The following is a 17,233-nucleotide window of genomic DNA, read 5'->3' on the forward strand; positions in this document are numbered from 1 at the left end:
GTGATGGCTCCAGAGCCAAGCGGTGACAAGGGCATACACYGCTGGCCCCAGTCTCACAGCAGAAACAAAGCAGCATCAAGGAAGCAGACCATGAACCATAAAAGATGCTGGCAAGTGACCTGTGACAACCATCAGTATTTTCATCCAGTCCTATCCCTGCACAGCTCTTTCAGATGCTCCTATCTCTGTTCCTGCCAACCTCAGCCTGATTCTGCAGGACCATCTCTTCTGTGAAGAGCAGGACTACAAGCCTGCTGCAATCACTTCAGTGCAGAGACACAGCTACTTTCAGACAAGATGAAGAGTGTCTCTCAAGTATTTTCAGAGAAAGGATGAACATGTGAAACACTACTGTTAAGATATACCTGCGTATCGGGTCCAGCGCACCTCTGTAGGTTGAAACAGTGTCAAGAGTTAGCCAGCCACTGGTTAAAGAAATAGTAACAAAAAYGGCGGCTTTACCTGGCAGCAAAGATAACAGCTGGACACTTGACCCTTCAAGACCCTGAACAAATATCTAGAAACTCTGACATCCTGGCATGAACTTAACAGCTATACAAGAAAGCTTAATGAAGGCAAGTATCACGCCAATTCAGATTCACGTTATTAAATGCAGTGATCAAGGCAGGAAAAGGGGGGGGAAAAAACATGTTGAAATTAAAGAAAAAAAATCCTTAAAGATTTTACAAAGGAAGCTCTAAATGTCAACTCTGCCACTGCTTAATAGCATTGAAGGAAGCAGTTTACGAAAATAGATCACTTGCCATCTGCGAAGGAACAAAGTAACTCATTAGCTAAAGTAATGCAGAACTACCACCAAGCCTTTGAATGTCTGGCAGAAAGCGAACCCCTCTCTTGGTGCTGCCGAGGATCGTCCAGCCCAGGTTAAGTCCCATCTCCCCTCTCTTAATAGGAGGGTTGGGAACTAGAGAARTACAGACCAGGCAAAGGGAACACGAAGTCACAAGCAAGTATTTGCTGGGGAATTAACCGCATTCAATTTCTGAAAACAAATTAGTAAAATTAGCAACACATACTCACATGCAAAGAGARGAGAGTAATAAATCAATCACATTGGGTGCATGTAGTCACAGAGGTCAAGAAGATGTTTTCTTTCCAGGTCAGACTGGTGAGGGCCAAATGAGATTTATTTACTACTTTCATTTCAGCAGAGCAGCTGTGCTGGAAAGGTAAGCTACTTAACACAGGAGGAGGACTAATATGAGCTTGAGCAGATAGGACCGTCTGTGCTCAGGAGGCCGTGGGCTCTTCGCTCTCAGGACTGAAGAGGCCTGGGCGCACGCCAGGGGCTGCTGCCTGCAAGCATCTTGCCGTCCATCTGTTTGTGGCAAGGCAGCCGAGTTTTTAGGATGCTGCGGGTCTTGCTAATCACCCATCTCAGGGAATTGWTCAAAACACATTCAAGCATAGATAAAAACTGGGAGAGAGCTTGTGGGTTTGTTATCYTCCTTGTGGGTTCAGCATGGGCACGTTTGGGTAGACAGGTGAAGAATTTACACATTTAATCCCCAACAATTTATACAAGCATTACATTCATCACAGTTTGCACCTGGTGTCTGCTTAGGATAAAAGACCAGAAGGACTTGGGATCTCAGTAGGGAACTTTGTGCCAAATATTGAAGAGGAAACCTAAGGACTTTGCAGAGCGAGGTCCTACCGTTGCCAGCTGCTGTTCTCTGATGGAAGGACGGGCAAGAGTATTCCCCAACTGGACCGAATTCTATGCTGAGGCAAGTCTGAGTTATGGGCCATATGGTTAAAATGCTAAAAATCACCTTGACTGGACCCATTTAAAAGCCACTAATGGATCAGCTGACTCAAGCTGCAGCCTGCCCCRTAAACCTCAGCTAAACATCTGTCTTCTCTTCCCTGCATCCAGGTCAACAGATTCAGACCATGCAAACTCTGAGGAGCCGCCTCAGGAAAACCATCATCTTTTCCAAACTGACAGCATTCGTGCTTCAGCCCAGCCTGCCCAGGCGTGTCTGTACACTTCTGCCCAAACTGGCGAGCGTCCCAATGCTAACTATACCCTGATATAATACTTACAGCTGGCTGTTAAACCAAAGAGCTGATCCATAGTGACACACATGTCCCAAGCTTTGAGGCTGCTTGCACAGGTGCTGTTGTGAGACTACACKGGAGTGGGGTGGAGTCAGGCTAGAAGTGCTCTTTAAAGATAATCTACAAATATAAGCCTTTATATTCTAGATTTAAAAAAAAAAAGACAGCAGAAATAGAATGTGAATAACACTTACCCAATAGCAGCATTTTCACTCTTTCTACATATAACAGAAATAAAAACAAAAAAAAMCCCAAACCCCAACTGCCCCCCACAAATGTTACAGTTACTTAATCTAAAACCTAGCCCATGTACTGGGAATAATAATTTTGACCATGAAGTGACCAGCAAAGTAGTCTCATTCTCTTAAATCAGGCTTCTGCCACAGGAAAATTAACAGCAGAACACTGTTTTGTTGTTGTTGACTCCATTAACATTAAAAATTCAAATCCTGTCTAGTCTGGAATCCTCACTGGCAATAGCTGCTCCAGAATTTTTAGGAAAAACAAGTCCCATGGATGCTAGTACAAGTGTAAGCTGTAATGAGGCACTACAGAAAGAAATCATCACAGTGGCAAGAGACTGCAAGTTGAACAGATTTTTTTTTTTTTTTTTTTAAGATAAATTACAAAGTTGTTGCGAGTTTTTCTTCTCATTTGTGTTAACTTCCACTTAATGATCAAATAATAGTCAAATAATACTGGGGATGGGTTTTGTGAAAAAAAAAAAAAAACATTCAGTAGTTCCTGCTTCTCCTTTAAAAAGGACCATATACAAAACTCCTAGCAAAACTGTAAAACTAGGTATTTTTAAGGACGACAAGCAGAAAACCCCATTATTTAACAGAAACAACCTACCAAATGAAGCAACAAGGGCATAAAACCAATTAAAGATCTGTAAATATCTTCAAAAGTAAATTTGAGTAATATTAGATCAATATTACACACCAAAATGTCTCTCTCTCACCCCAATTTGTTATGCTGTCTGACTTAAACCAGAGCATATCCCGAGGAAAGGAACATTAGATGCAAGGGTGAGTTTTTTTGTTTGTTTTTCTCTCCAGAAAACAACTCCTTTTATGCAGGGACTAGGTGGGGAAAAAAAAAAAAAAGTAAGAAACAAACCCAGCCACACACCGAAGAGCCAACAGATGGACTATTTGCCTTCGTGCACTTGACTGAATGTGTTTCTGAGGAGGCACATTTTTTCCACCAATTTGTAACAAAATAACTAGCTTAAAGTGAGGCTGGTGATGACAGAAGAGTAAGAGCCCCATAGACATTTCTCTCTGATCAATCAGAAGGACAGAGGTGGGTTTAATCGCTCCCCTGGGAAGAAGGACGTGCAGCTGCAAGCCACCCGATGCAGATCCCCTGCAGACGTGACTGCATCTCCTCCCTGTCACGGACGGGGTGGGAACTTGCTACCGGGAATTTGGAGGAGAAGGCACCGTTCAGTCCTCTGAGATGGGACACAACCACAGCTAGCAATTGACAGTAAGGATGCTTACTCTACTTTAAACTCTAACAAATGAGAGTAGTAGTAGCCAAGAAGAAAACATTTTTAATTAAAAGGAAGAGAATCACTTAAAGTTTCTACAATGAGTGAGCCGAAACCAGAATTCAGTTCATTCACAGCACCACATGACGAGGACACCCTAGCTCAAAGGTAGTTCTCAGCAACCCTATTGCCATGTGCGGGTACAGTATTAGTTTGCTAGTAAACCTGTAGTCTTATTCACTTCTAGAATCCTTTCTTTTCAGAGACTTCTTTAAAAGTGATCAAGCTCACCCCTAGAAAGAACAAACAAACAAAAAAATATTCTGGCCTCTTCCTACACTCCAGTGGACATCAGAAAGACCCCTTCCATTTAGCACAATCCATTCCTATCCAGGGAACTGTTTGCAGGCCTGGAACAAGAGGAACATTGGCAAAGCCACGATCATAGACACATACTGTCAAAACCAGGAAGACATGGATGATTTGGACAGCACTGTAAAACCAGCAGTATTAAGGGATGCTTGGTAGATGGAACTAAATTTGATTCTATTTCCTCCTTTAAGCTTCACGTATCTTCTGTCACAGAAACAATTCATCCCTCAAATTCAGGTCAACCATTCTTCAGTTCCATCTCTCCTCCTGAGCCACCCAGACTTCAGAAGTTCTTTTCTTCCATGTCTTACATGAGCATAAGACGTAGCATATTGCTGACGAGGACCAAGGTAAAACTAGTGGCAGTGAAGGTGGCAATGCCCATTCTTATCACAATTTTCTCCAGAGAATTAGGTATCGTTTCTGGCCAAAGACCGGACATTAAGCAGTCTTGAAATAAATACACAAAGATACAGACTTAAATGAATAGCAGCTGGAGCTTGTTAACTTTCAGTATGCAGAAGGCTGCATATTAACACAAAACACATGCACACACAAAAAACAACCCCCCCCCCCCCMCACACACACACATCTTGGTCTCATTCTASCMAGCAACCCCATATCACAATTCCTAAAATGAAGTATCCTCTTGACTTTATGGCTTTTATGTCTTTATGGACCTGTTACCTTTCTTTTGAGGCATATGGACACAGTGGTGTAGAAAAGCTTCTAACAGTGTTATGATTATACCTACTCTACGTAGTGCCAAAGCGCCATCAATTTATTACATTTCGCAAGTAATGACTTCCTTTAAAAATAGCTACAGAGAAATAATCAAGTAGTAATTACCCTCCATCTAGTACAAAGAACTATTTGTTGTCATTAGTTTCTTGCAGATCAATAGCATCCCCGAAATGCAGGTTTATTGAAATGTCTAAATACTTCTTTGAAATGTCAAAAAGTAACTATTTATGAAGAGGCCCTCATACAATCTTCTTATGTTCTCACAAGCTAAAGTCTGCTGCCACAGTCAGGCTGATTACTTGTCAAAACCTCTTGATCATATTAAATATGGAAAAAATTTGCAACAAAAGAAATGTAAAACAAAAACTGTAAATTGGTCCTATCCAAACTGCAAGGAACAATAAATCAAAGGGATGTTTAAAAAAAACAAAACAAAAAAACCCCCAAACTTTAAAAATGCAAATGGACAGGTTCTAAGCAGGCTTTTAAATATTCATCATATGCATACAGTTTGAAAAAAGCTAAAACATTAAAAATGTAAAACCACTGTTGCCTGACTGTTTTTAACCAGAGTTGTAAGCTTTGTTTAGATGCACTGGAGTGGCAACTCAAATTTGGTTGATTGATCAGTATTTTGGCACCCACTTGCTGCTGGTACTCACTTCAACCCTCAACCCCATAAAACCTTGTTGTGGTCCCACAGGTAGTAAGCTTATAAAAGCAAAGACATCACAAGGGACTTCAAGGGGCTCCTAGTAGATATGTCATCTTTGGGGGGGGGGGTGTGCACGCCAATTTTCAGATATTTGATTCCACTTAACTTTAAAATGAACTTCCAAAAGTGTGAAGGAAGATACAACTACAAAAGGTTGGATGAGGCAGAGCTCCAAGGAAAGGCAAGGGATAGGCCTACCCAAATGCCACCAACAGCTAGTGCTGAGGAGGATAAGCCTTTGGCCAGAGCTGGTAAAAAAAACACCTAAAAACCCAGAGGCAAGTGGTTTCCAAATTCTCTCTCTACAGCTCTGGAAAATACTCTAAACTACAACTAAAATAATGGGAATTAAATCCATATCAAAACATGAGTCATGAGGATATGACTTCATGCAGACATATGCCAAAAGTTAGTAAGCTGTACAGCCAACAATTAAAGTATATGAATTTTTCAGGTTTATACTCAGAAGATGACTTTCAGCTCAGTAATAGGGACTGCTCTCAAGCTTGATTTTTCCCCCAAAGCAAGAGCCAATAGCTGCACTAATGCCAGAAATTATGGCATAAAGCAGAATGTCTCTTGGGAAGACAAGCGAATCTGAAGTAATTTGTGCCTGGCCTCTTTAGTTGTGTTAAGTGCTACTCAGATGCTCTTGATCTCCTCTTTACATAGACTGACAGGACAAAACAACGACCTGCTCCTTCAAAACGCTGAAGTACTTCAGTGAGGTTCGGAGTGACCTTGCAACACAGCTTAGTGCATGCAATGAGCACGGGCCCAGGAGCTGAGAGTGTCAAGCACCTCACAAGACAGCTTTTACATAAAAAATGTCCCTTCACCACCACAGTATCAACTCATCCGCAACCAACCAGCTGTTCAAAATTTTTGTTCAGCAAATGCATACGTAACCAGGCCTGTCAGAAGGCTCACAAATTACAAGTCCCTTTCTTCACCTTCCTAGCATGGGATGGGACTGGGAGAACACACTGCAGTCACACCTTTTTTTTTTTTTTTTTTTAAGCAAAGGAAAAAAAAAAAGTAACCTAGCCTTCTTGTAGGACAGCATATCTTTCTTTCTAAATTCAACCTGAAGTGTCCAGAAACACAGTGACAGGGTACTTGAGCACAACACATACCCCCTTCTAGATTTCATGGGCATTCTCCACAATTATTTATCGACTAATGAAATGATGGGCTCTACCTTGTTCATAGCAAGCTAGGGAGTTCCCCTCTTCCCTAGAGGAAACCTCTTCCTCAAGGCCTACCTTTATTTTGTGCTCCTGTGTTTAGGACATTTTGTTTTTGCCTGCAATTGTTTTTGAGAAACGCTGATCTTTCCTCTAGCCAAGATCACACATGCATTGCAATCTCAAACCAGTTTACTGCTTATTTTGTCATTTGTGCAAGGCCTTTCCCCCTCCACCCCTCAAATTTCCTGTTCTTGAGATTTTAACATGTTTACCTCTTTACAGAGGCTATGCTGACCACACTGCTATGTTTTTTTCTGCCAAGTAATTCCTGAACTTACCAGACCATTGTGAGTTCAAATGTATGTGTTCAACTAAGGAAAACATAGCTGCAAATAGCACAGCAAGAAACAAATGGGCTTTACCTTCCTTTGTGAGGTCTTCCTCTCTCTGGCACGCCTGCAGATGTCCGCCGGTTCACAGTGGAGTAATCTGGATCCAGTTCATATCCTTCATCATCCACTCCAAGGCTGCGGTTATCATCTTCCAGCCCATAGGGCTCTGGCTGGAAGCGTTCTGGCTGGGAGCGGTTCAAGTCAACGTTGCTGCCCACTGGCACCTGGGGCTGGGCAATAGGACCATAGTTATCCCTCCTGCTTGGCAAAGTGAAGCTACCATCCTCTGGCCGGTAACTGTTCCCTGGCACATAGGCATAGCGAGGACGGTAGTTGACACCACGGGACAAGCTGCCGTAGTTATCGGCTAGATCTCCATAACCATCATGACCGATATAAGGGCGATACTGGCCTTCGTGGCTGTCAGGGTAAGAATCGTTGTAGCTGTTGTAAGATCTGGTTAACGTGGACGATGCTTGTGGTGTGATGTACCGCTCCCCATTCTTCATGTACCTTCTGTCTATCGAATCTGTGTAGCTGCCCATGGGAGACGAGCCATCCATCGATGGCAGGCCATCAGGCCCAAGTGGGACCTGACGCACTGTTCTAGTGGTGACTGTTTTGACCATTTTGGTAACCTGTGGAAAAATATCGAATAAGGACATTAATTTTTGCCTTGCTGCATGATGCAATGAGACATAAGGGGAGCTATAATGCTAAAGTGGGGAGAAGGCACCACAAAGCATACTACGGCGACAAGCCTGTTGAATGGAAGCACAGATTTACTCACCTTATGAACTCATATATATTGGAAAAGTATTTCTATAAAGAGTTGAAAGGACATGTCACAGGTCCAGTTAATAGGAGTTGTGCGTTTTGGGGCTCTTACTACCAAATCAAAAGCATTGCAGCCACGTGACAGTGTGTGGAAACAGTGCAAAGTCATCATACCAGCTCAAACTTTCCCAAAATGCTTTCAAGAGGCAACTTCTGCTACAGCAGACTTTATGTTGGGTAGCCATAGGCTGTCCTCTCACAAGTAGCATAAAAAAACCCTACATCATGTTCTCTAATTTGATAGAAATACAGTTATATTATGCTGTCTGATGTGGATCACGTTTGTACTACTGTGTAGCTGATGGGGCTCAAATTTAGCAGTAATGTTTAGGAAATCACGACCCCAAACAGAAAAGTTTCAGGCTCTTAGCTTTCAGTCAGCACAACTCTCTAGCTTTTAAAATCTGCTCACATCCAGCCATCATCAAATGAACCCAGAAGGTAGTTGGCTTCACTCAGTTATTTTGGTGATAACAGTCTTATAACTAACAAATCTAACACCAAGCTTGAACTCTGCACAGTACTTGCAACTGCATCTACCCTAAACACATTGGCTTAGACAAGCTTCTTTAAAACATACAGAAAGTTCTGCACACAAATACATTTTTATCTTCTTTTCTATAAACCACATTTTATTTCAGCACAGGTAGAATCAGGCTATCTGATTTCACATAGTGGAAAAGATCTGAAAACAGTAACTGTCCAGAGGGAAGTGTATTCAGGTTTTCTTGCTAAAGGGCTAAGAATAAAAACTCCTCAAGAATTTCCAAGAATGTTTTGCCTTCATGGGAAAGATCTGGTAATCTGTGTAAGACAACACTGGACAAAAACCACTACTATTTACACACCATCATAGGACCATCTGTTTTGTACGACAGCTGGGGCCATCAAGTTCTGTACTGACTTCCAGAGAGACYGGCAAAACTTGCTCCAGTGAGAATAAGAAATCCAGCAGAAGCTAACCTGTCATGGGTTACCCTAACCCTTATAAAGTTACCTTAACACCTGCAAAGTTACCCTAACCCCAATAAATGCTGACTTTCAGCTGTACGTAAAAAACCCACAAAGATGGGGGGAGAATCAATACACAAGACAGGATTACACATGGGGGACAGGAGGAACGCAAAAGCAAATTGTTAGAGATATTTTGGGTTTCTAAAGTAAATATCAGAGAGATAAGTAAGCATAAGCAGATGACACTTTTCTTCCTGTAAACTGTATATCAAGAGAAATGGTAACTGTTGTATATATTCCTGGCATGCTCAGGGACTCGGAGGTCCAAATAGATATTTTGACCTGTACCCTCCAATTTAAACATATAGATTGGTACCATATTAGCCAAGCTGCTGCTAAAACAAAATAATTAGAGTACACCTCTTGAAGCAGCTCCAGACATGTCCTCCAGTCATTTTGACACAGAAACCATAAATAGAAAAATTTCACCCAAACAGCATTTCTTTTCCTAGAGACATCTGTGAGCAAATGATACTTCAGCCTAATGAAGTAATGAAATCCTGTAACACTGAAAACAGCATAAATGACTCTCTACCAACAGCATAATTGAGCAGTATCATGATGCTGAACAAAGCATAGCCAGGTATCAACACGCCCTTAGTATCTAATTTGGGCCAGAGCTGAAAGAATTTTCCTCAGCATCCCAAGAGGGATTGCCTTACCAACTCAACTCTAGGGAAGATGCTAGTTTCCATCCCTCCAAAACTTTCTTTTTCCAGTTTTTTAAAGCAAGGGACCCAAAACTAGAAGCAAGAGTTTATTTCATGACGAAGAATCCAACAGTGGTTTTTGCTTAAAACCTGCACACACTGCTTTGACTTTCCATTCAATACCAGCATGACTGCTGTCACGGCATTTATAAAACCAGAGGGAATTTAGAGAAGAAAAAGATTTGAGGTTTAAAAAGTACAGTAAACAACTTGGGGTCGCTCTTAGTAATATGGACATACACAAGCCAAACAGCTCAATATTCTCCCACTGATGCGTGAAACAAAAGTTTTATTCAAAGTCATTTATTCATAACTATCTTCTAACAGTAGAAAAAGCAACATTTCTCAGGCCTGAAATATGCGAGGGGCTATGCAAAGCAATGACAAAACTGGATACAAACTGCTTGGTCTTCACATTCTTGARTTTTGGAACCAGTATCAGGAATAACAGGAAATACAGAGTTTCAAGAGTTTGACAAATCAAAAATCGATGCTTTTGCACAGTAAGGGACACAGGCAACTTTTTGGATGCCAGGAAGAGTGCTTATATAACCTCATACAGCTTGTTTTCAGCATTAATCAACAGAAACTAGTATCTTAAATCTAATCCCAAGTTTCTCTTTTCAAGACATATGCTGCCATGCATGTATAGTATGTCACATTTGATTTTGCATAAAATTGTCAAGATCAGACAAGACAGCTAATATACACCACGCACGGCTGCAGCAACAGCACAAAAGCAGCAACAAGCTTTGACCTGCGAGAGGGCAGATCCTCAGAACAAAGCCGTTGCAGGGAGGACAGCAGTGCTGCAGGCCTCCACCCATCACTCCTACTGGCAGCTCTGGACGGTTTTCCATTTTCAACTGTTTCATCTTCCCCCCCTTGTCCCCCCTGCCTCCTTTTTTTGAGAATCACTGTTATTGTCAAAAAGGATAAGGTAAGCGATAATGCAGCAATGCTATGGCAAGAACAATTGTTTGCAAATCTTCTGTACACGTACACGCAAAAAAGATAAAGCAAAATGTCAGAACATTTTGGAAATCAATTTCTAGACAGTTTGTTATTTATTACTTACCAGTGGTATTTAACGGCACTTAAGAGATTTTTTTTTATTAAACGTACTCTGGTACTCCACAAAGTATTTGCAGAGAGATTTTTATTACCAACACAGAATGCAGGACATTAATTTGCAATTTTTCCCCCAATATGCCATAGTTGCCTGTCTTCGAGACCTGCATGGACAATTTTTCAATGGCTGTTAGTCAAAAAGATGTACTACAGGCTTAGTGTCAGCCTGTACACATAAGAACAACTTTAAAAGGTTAGCACAGCTTCACCACTACCATTTGCTGCATGTTGCCCCTGTTAATGCATGGAAAGGATCAGGACAATCAAAAAATCCTGTTCCAGTGCCTGAGGGGAACATTTCAGTCGAGCGTTAAAGTACACATTTCTCATTCCATAAAAGAGTTCAATAATGTTAAAGGTGTTATTGTGGGGGGGGGGAGGGGGCAGGGGGAAGAAATCAAGCCGAGCTTGAGGGACTATTTGTACCTATGCCTCATTTGTGGCGGGTGGGCACTGAAGTAGAAGATACATTGTGTGATAAATGGCTTTTGTTGCCTACAGGACAATAAAAGGAAGCTTTTTGGAAACAATTAGCCAGCATACAGAGAAAGGTCTGTGTATTACGTTTCCAAGAAAGAAAACAAAACCCCCTTCATTTCAGGAAAATCCGCTCAAGGGAATGTTTCATTTATATTTCTTAAAAGAACTCGGGCAGCCTTGAGCAGTTGACAGCACAGTAATCTTCTCTAACGTTTTTGTGGTTTCCTTAATACTGATGCATTAGCCAGAGAGAATGAAGCTATGGCAAACGGGAGCCACGGCAGACGCTCTCATCCGAGAGACACCTCATCCTCCAGATGCACCCAATCTTGAGAAAGCTCTATTAGCATGAACACCACGCTACACATATGCTCTAACAATTTAGGAATAAAAGTTATTCTGAGAAACTGCAATATGACTTTCTCTAACCTCTAAAGAAAATCCATCTAAAGATTTTTTTAGGCTGATTACAAATCAAAGGGTTCTCAATTGTTTCAATGCAACAACCCCATGATTTACCAGACAACAGCTTCAGATTACTTCCGTATGAAGAGGCTGTCTGAGTATTCCTGAAACATATTTGCAATTCTTTATTATCTGTAAACTAGACTTGGGTTTCAGTCACAGTAAAAAAAAAAAGTTCCAATAACACCAACTTTTTTAGGCCTTCTGGAGCCAAAATCCCACAAGAAGCATCTGCTTTCCAAAGGGATGGCAATTAGGTGCTTTTCACAAGTCTACTATTTTTTTTTTCCTTTTTCTTTTCTCTTTTTCCTTTTTTTCTTTTTAAACCAAGAATATAGCTACATTTCAGGCTTACTGACCTTACCACTGTTTCCCCCCTCACCCCCCCCACTCCCAGATTGTAACTATTTTGTTTGTTAAATAATTCCCATACAACCCCTGTGTTAATACATTTGCTTGTTCTGTTTCTGGAAATACATTTACTGACATAACCTGAAGGAAACAGTCACACATTTGAAGCAATTTCTGTATTTTTCTGTCCCTCCTCCTTTCATTTGCCTTCAAATGACATGAGAAAAAGAAAACATGAAAAATCAAAGGCTGGACTTACTGGACGCATATGAGGATGGTACAAGCGAATTCCTCAAAGTGCACAGTATTCAGACAAGCGGAGGAAAGACAGTATTGAGATTTCAGCTGAAGTGGGCTGCCTTGGTCAAATGAAGTCATCTTAACCAGTACTTATAATTCTTGCCTTCCATGTTGTTATTGAAGGGTTTTGTTTGGTTGGTTTTGCTTTGCTTTTTCTAAATAGATTAAGCACTTTAGAGAAGCTGATGGGGCTAGAAATTTTGTTGAAGCCACGTCATAAAATAGAAACAGATGAGAAGCAACGTGCGAGGATAAAAGCATTTTGACATTTCTGAGAGCTTATTTTTGAACCATGGACTGTAAAAAACTTATCAGCCCAAACAGGCTGAAGCGATTACCTTTCTATTAAACGCTGTGCAAGAACTCGCCCCATAGGTTTTCAAAACAACAGCTCAGATTTCTCCTCTTCGATTTTAAGCTTCACGTTTCACATTTTTAAAGGGCCCTCCACTCCAGCTGAAACCCACTCCTGCTCTGTTACCTAATTCCCCTCGAGTCTTCTGCAAAGCTTCGAAGAACCGCAACCACAGCCACCGAGCTGGAGGCACAGGCCCTTTCCCACCACTGCTGCTGGGAAGCGAGAGCACCAGGCACTGGCTGTTGTGCAAGACRACACTCGCTGAGCATCGGAAGGCACAAGCCAGCTGGGCAAACTGGAAATGAAATAGCTTGATATATAGACAGATTTCACAGTTTGTCATCATAAAACACTGTTTTTCAAGAATAAGTGATCTAAAACTCTGAAAATTTTTCACATTTCAAAGATGATATAAAAGGTGCCTGAGGAAAGAAAAAAGGSAACACAAACACACGCAGATCTAGTTTATTTTACTGATTTCTTTTCGGCCACCTAAAACCAGGATCCCTTTAATCCACTGCAGTGGTCCCAGCCTACAGACTAAAAGTGGTATTTTTCTCTCCAGGGTGTCTTTGACTGTTTTAGCATGCTAGATATTTGGCTTCTRGAGAGATTGTAAAGTTGAGATGAAGTATTTGATCCAATACATCTGTGCAGTGAATGTTACATAGGGATTTAGCCAGCACAATACCAAGAGAACAACAGTTCAGGGAAGAATTACTCAGAGATATCTCATTTTGAAAAGGAAGGTTTACGCAATTTAAAATTTGTCAAACATTCAACTCCACTCTGCCTTCTTCCTGCTTCGCTGCTACAGGCATCCTCAAAGAAATGGGGGAAGAGCAGAGCAGAAGTGCTGATGCTTCTGCATTAAAGCTGTTTACTTAATACACTRCTGAAGAGAATGACCTCTCTAAATCACGGTCTTGAAACAATGGGTACACAAAAAACAAAGGAACAGCATAATACAGGAGCGTGCACATTTACAGCCTTTGCCCTGCTTYAGTCCCAGAGTAGGAATTTCAAACGTATCGCTCTCCAGCGATCTAGAGTCATAAAATTTAGTAAAAGTAACAAACAATTTGATTTTGCAGAAATTAAAAATACATTCTAAATGGCACCAGGTTGACTAAGCCCCACAYAGTTTACCCTGCAAGGAAACTACACCTTTGGAAAACTCCTCTGGTTTCTGCGGCTCTTTAGAAACCACAACCAGTGTTATTTACTTTGTCAGARGAAGCATCTTGTGCTGCCACTTCCCTTGGAAAACACATATGGTTGGAAATGGTGACTAGCACTGTCCTGAAGAGCTTCCTAGTCAGAGAGGAAAAAAAGTTGGTGCTAAATATTTCCCCGAAGAAGTGTAAAGCAAACACAGCAACTTAGAGCAGGAAAACCTTTATTAGCATGTTGTCCTAACTACCTTGAGTTGACTGACTGCTCAAGGATTTAAAAACAAAAACAAAAAACAAAAAGCCAAGCATAAATCTGGCCCCAACAGTTCTGTCAGAGAGAAGACACCAAAACCAGGTTGGACAAGCAAGACACATCAAGAACCAAGCTGCAATCTGGTAACTGGCTTAGTAAAACCAGTACATGATGCTAAGAGTGAGAAACAGTTCAAGTGCTAGCAGAGGGTAGGAGTAAAAACCAGTTCTCAAGTGGCCTTTAATTTGAAGAACAACAGGAGGGTTAAATTGCGCAGGGTTGGGGAGCTGGAAGGACCACACCGATTCTGAGGGTGCACCCAAATACACATCTGACTTTCTGCACATATAGTGACACTGTCTGTTAAATATATATCTCAATTTTAATTACCCTTATTAAGTAACAGATTAGTATTACCCAGAAGAGATGCGAGAACTGCTGCCATAGGAAAGGTTGCTTTACAAGGATAAAGAGGCGCGCATGCTAAAAGCAAGGCCGGATTCACGTTCTTTATCCGGGAGGGAACAGGCAGAAGAGCAGTTCCTGGGTTCGACCGAGACCCTGCTGGTGAGACGAATGCCAACATTCGTCAACGCCATCGCCAACGAACAGGTTAAACTTAGCCCCTCGCAGGGCCGTTCCCACTCTTTCCGGGCAGCAGCCTCCTCTCTCCGGAGCTGCCTGGGCCAGCCAGCAAGCCCACGGCGCAGGGGACGGGGACAGACTCCTCGCGGCGGTGCCACCACACCTTCGGCCTGACCCCTGCCAGGACGCGGCTGCTGTGACTCGTGCCGCCCGTTGCTCCTGCACAATATACACGCGCCTTTCTGGGCAACCTTTACACAAATCTCAAAAGGCAGAACCGTRGCAGAATCAGACGGTCCTACCAGGCAGGTCCTAGGCAGGACGGCCAACATCCCTGCCGTGGGGCAGTGTTTTACCGATGTGCGCAACGGCAATTGGTCCGGGATAGCCAAACTTCCAGCTAGGCAGAAATCCAGCACCTCACCACTCAGAAACAGCAGGGGATCTACTTACTACTGGGTTACAGGCACGAAGTGGAGGCCCAGGGACACTGAAATCACCTAGAGTGCCCCCATCGCTGTGGTGGAGCAGGATCTTGATCAAGCCCCCCACCACCCCAACGGCAGCCCCTCTGCCAGCAGGAGGAAGGAAGCTCTTACAGCACCCCGCACACCCAGGACATCTGGATTYGCATCTCGCATTCTGTGGAAACTCTGCTTCACTGTCCTCATCTGAACAGCAAAGTCAGAACTTTGCCTCCTCACAAAGGTACTACAAAATTTAATTTTCTTTGTGAGGCACTTGCATATAATAGCATGACCTATAAAACCGCCATGATGCTACCTATTACCAGCGATAGCAAGTCGATGTCAATCAACTCCAGGACACTCAACTGACACTATGAAATTCAAGTGACAACAGTCTCCATTTTCACATTCACTATCAAAACAAAATAAAAGATGAAGACCAATGTGATTAAGAAAACACCCACAACAAAAGCCTGACCTCAGGTTCGCATTTAAGAGTTGTTAATCTATGCCATATTATCGCAGCAAGGAAAAGAGTAAACAAAACCATTTAAGAGACAGCAGCAACCTCACTGAAGTCACAACGCATCTTCTGACACAGTTAGGACTAAGGAAGCCCCATCTGTGTTTTGACATTTCAGTATCGCTTTCCAGCAACAACTGGATATTTTTTAAGAGCTGGTCTGTTAAGCAATGAACTGTTAAGAAACATCTCTAAATAGTACATAAGCTGGAGTCAGTGCAGTTACTCTGGATTTATGTTGTTTCAAATAAGACAGCTATGTACCATTCTTAAAACACTTCAGTGCTTGGAATGAACTTAACACCACAATAAAGCATTGCTCTGGAGCAGTAGCTCTAAGAGATGCTGTTTTCTAATTTTCTTTTCCTAACTGTAGGTATAATGCTTGCTTTCAAGYTGCCACTGTTCTTTCCTGTAGGAAGATGGAAAAATAGCAGGTACACCACATAGGAGAAAATTGCACCTTTTATGCTATGACAAACATGCAGCTCATCAGTGGTACGACTATTTCAGACAAAATATTTCATTCCATGTCGTCCCATTATCTAGGGACCACAGCATGGCCTTTACTCTATTTTTACAGTCATAGCTATCATTTTATTGCCCTGCATAGCTGCACTTACAGCCTCCTAAAACTATGTACTACTATTAGAGCATATAAAAAGGTGTCCATCACCACTGTAATTTTATCACTTCCTTCCTGTAAACAACAGTTGTTGCTGCTGCTAGAAAGAAAATAGCATTTGTTTCAAATAAGTTACAGATGAAATAGATTATTTGAAGAGCTAAGCAAAAGTGGGTTTTTTGTTTTAAGACCTTCATTTCCTTCCAACAAGGAGAAAATAGGCCAGATAAATTTATCTTTTAACTAAGCCAGATACTCAGTTTATGGCAATCTGTGCAGGTTCACTGATCTCAGGAAGCCAATGTTCACTGACTCCAACTTGAGGATTTGATGTCCTGAACAGGTATCATAGAGGACTGCAATTCTGGAATGCCAGTAAAAATAAACACTTGCTTGTGCAGTGACCTCTATTCAGCTCCTCCTAACACAGAAAGCAGCTGGACAGTCTCTTTTTTTAATCAATCCTGTTTAGAAGTTTTTAAAAAGGGACTCGCCCTTCATCTTTCACATCACCTAATGAAGATGTCAGCTCAACTCCCAAGACCTAAAGGTCAAGGCATATTTTTACTCTAATGGTACCCAAAAGCATGTTAGGCAACTATGAACATACAGCACCTGCTCAGCAGAGATTGCAAAATCATTTTACACAAGGTCTAGGGAAGGGAACAAAAAAAGACATTAGCAGGAGAGGAAGAACAGATGCAACAGCCACAGTGCGGAGGAATCGGAGGTACTGGTAGCTTGAAAAAGTACCCAGCTTTCCCTGTGCATCAGGAGTAAATTTCCACTCACAAGACTGATGCAGAATTTAAGTGCTATGATGTTATTTAAATAGGATGCTTCACGTTCTGAAGGACAAAAGCATAATCCCATATTGTTATTAAAGATCACAACTAATTTGAAGGCATAATTCCAAGCACATTCTCCTCAGCTGCAAGTCATTTACTCCAGGCCCTACCATCT

At 41.8% G+C, this 17,233-nt stretch overlaps 1 protein-coding gene across 2 annotated transcripts in view; it reads right to left on the reverse strand.

Annotated features, from left to right (window-relative positions):
• The window catches only part of ARVCF (ARVCF, delta catenin family member), a 174,467-nt gene that overhangs the window by 82,449 nt on the left and 74,785 nt on the right, over positions 1-17,233 (reverse strand). For both annotated transcript variants that reach the window (XM_026091942.1, XM_026091943.1), the window contains exon 3: positions 7,027-7,634. In XM_026091942.1, coding sequence (XP_025947727.1) covers positions 7,027-7,634 — 608 coding nt within the window. The remainder of the gene's footprint in view (positions 1-7,026; positions 7,635-17,233) is intronic.

Source organism: Apteryx rowi, unplaced genomic scaffold, assembly GCF_003343035.1.
Source record: "Apteryx rowi isolate R43461 unplaced genomic scaffold, aptRow1 scaffold_93, whole genome shotgun sequence".
NCBI classification, from domain to species: domain Eukaryota; kingdom Metazoa; phylum Chordata; class Aves; order Apterygiformes; family Apterygidae; genus Apteryx; species Apteryx rowi.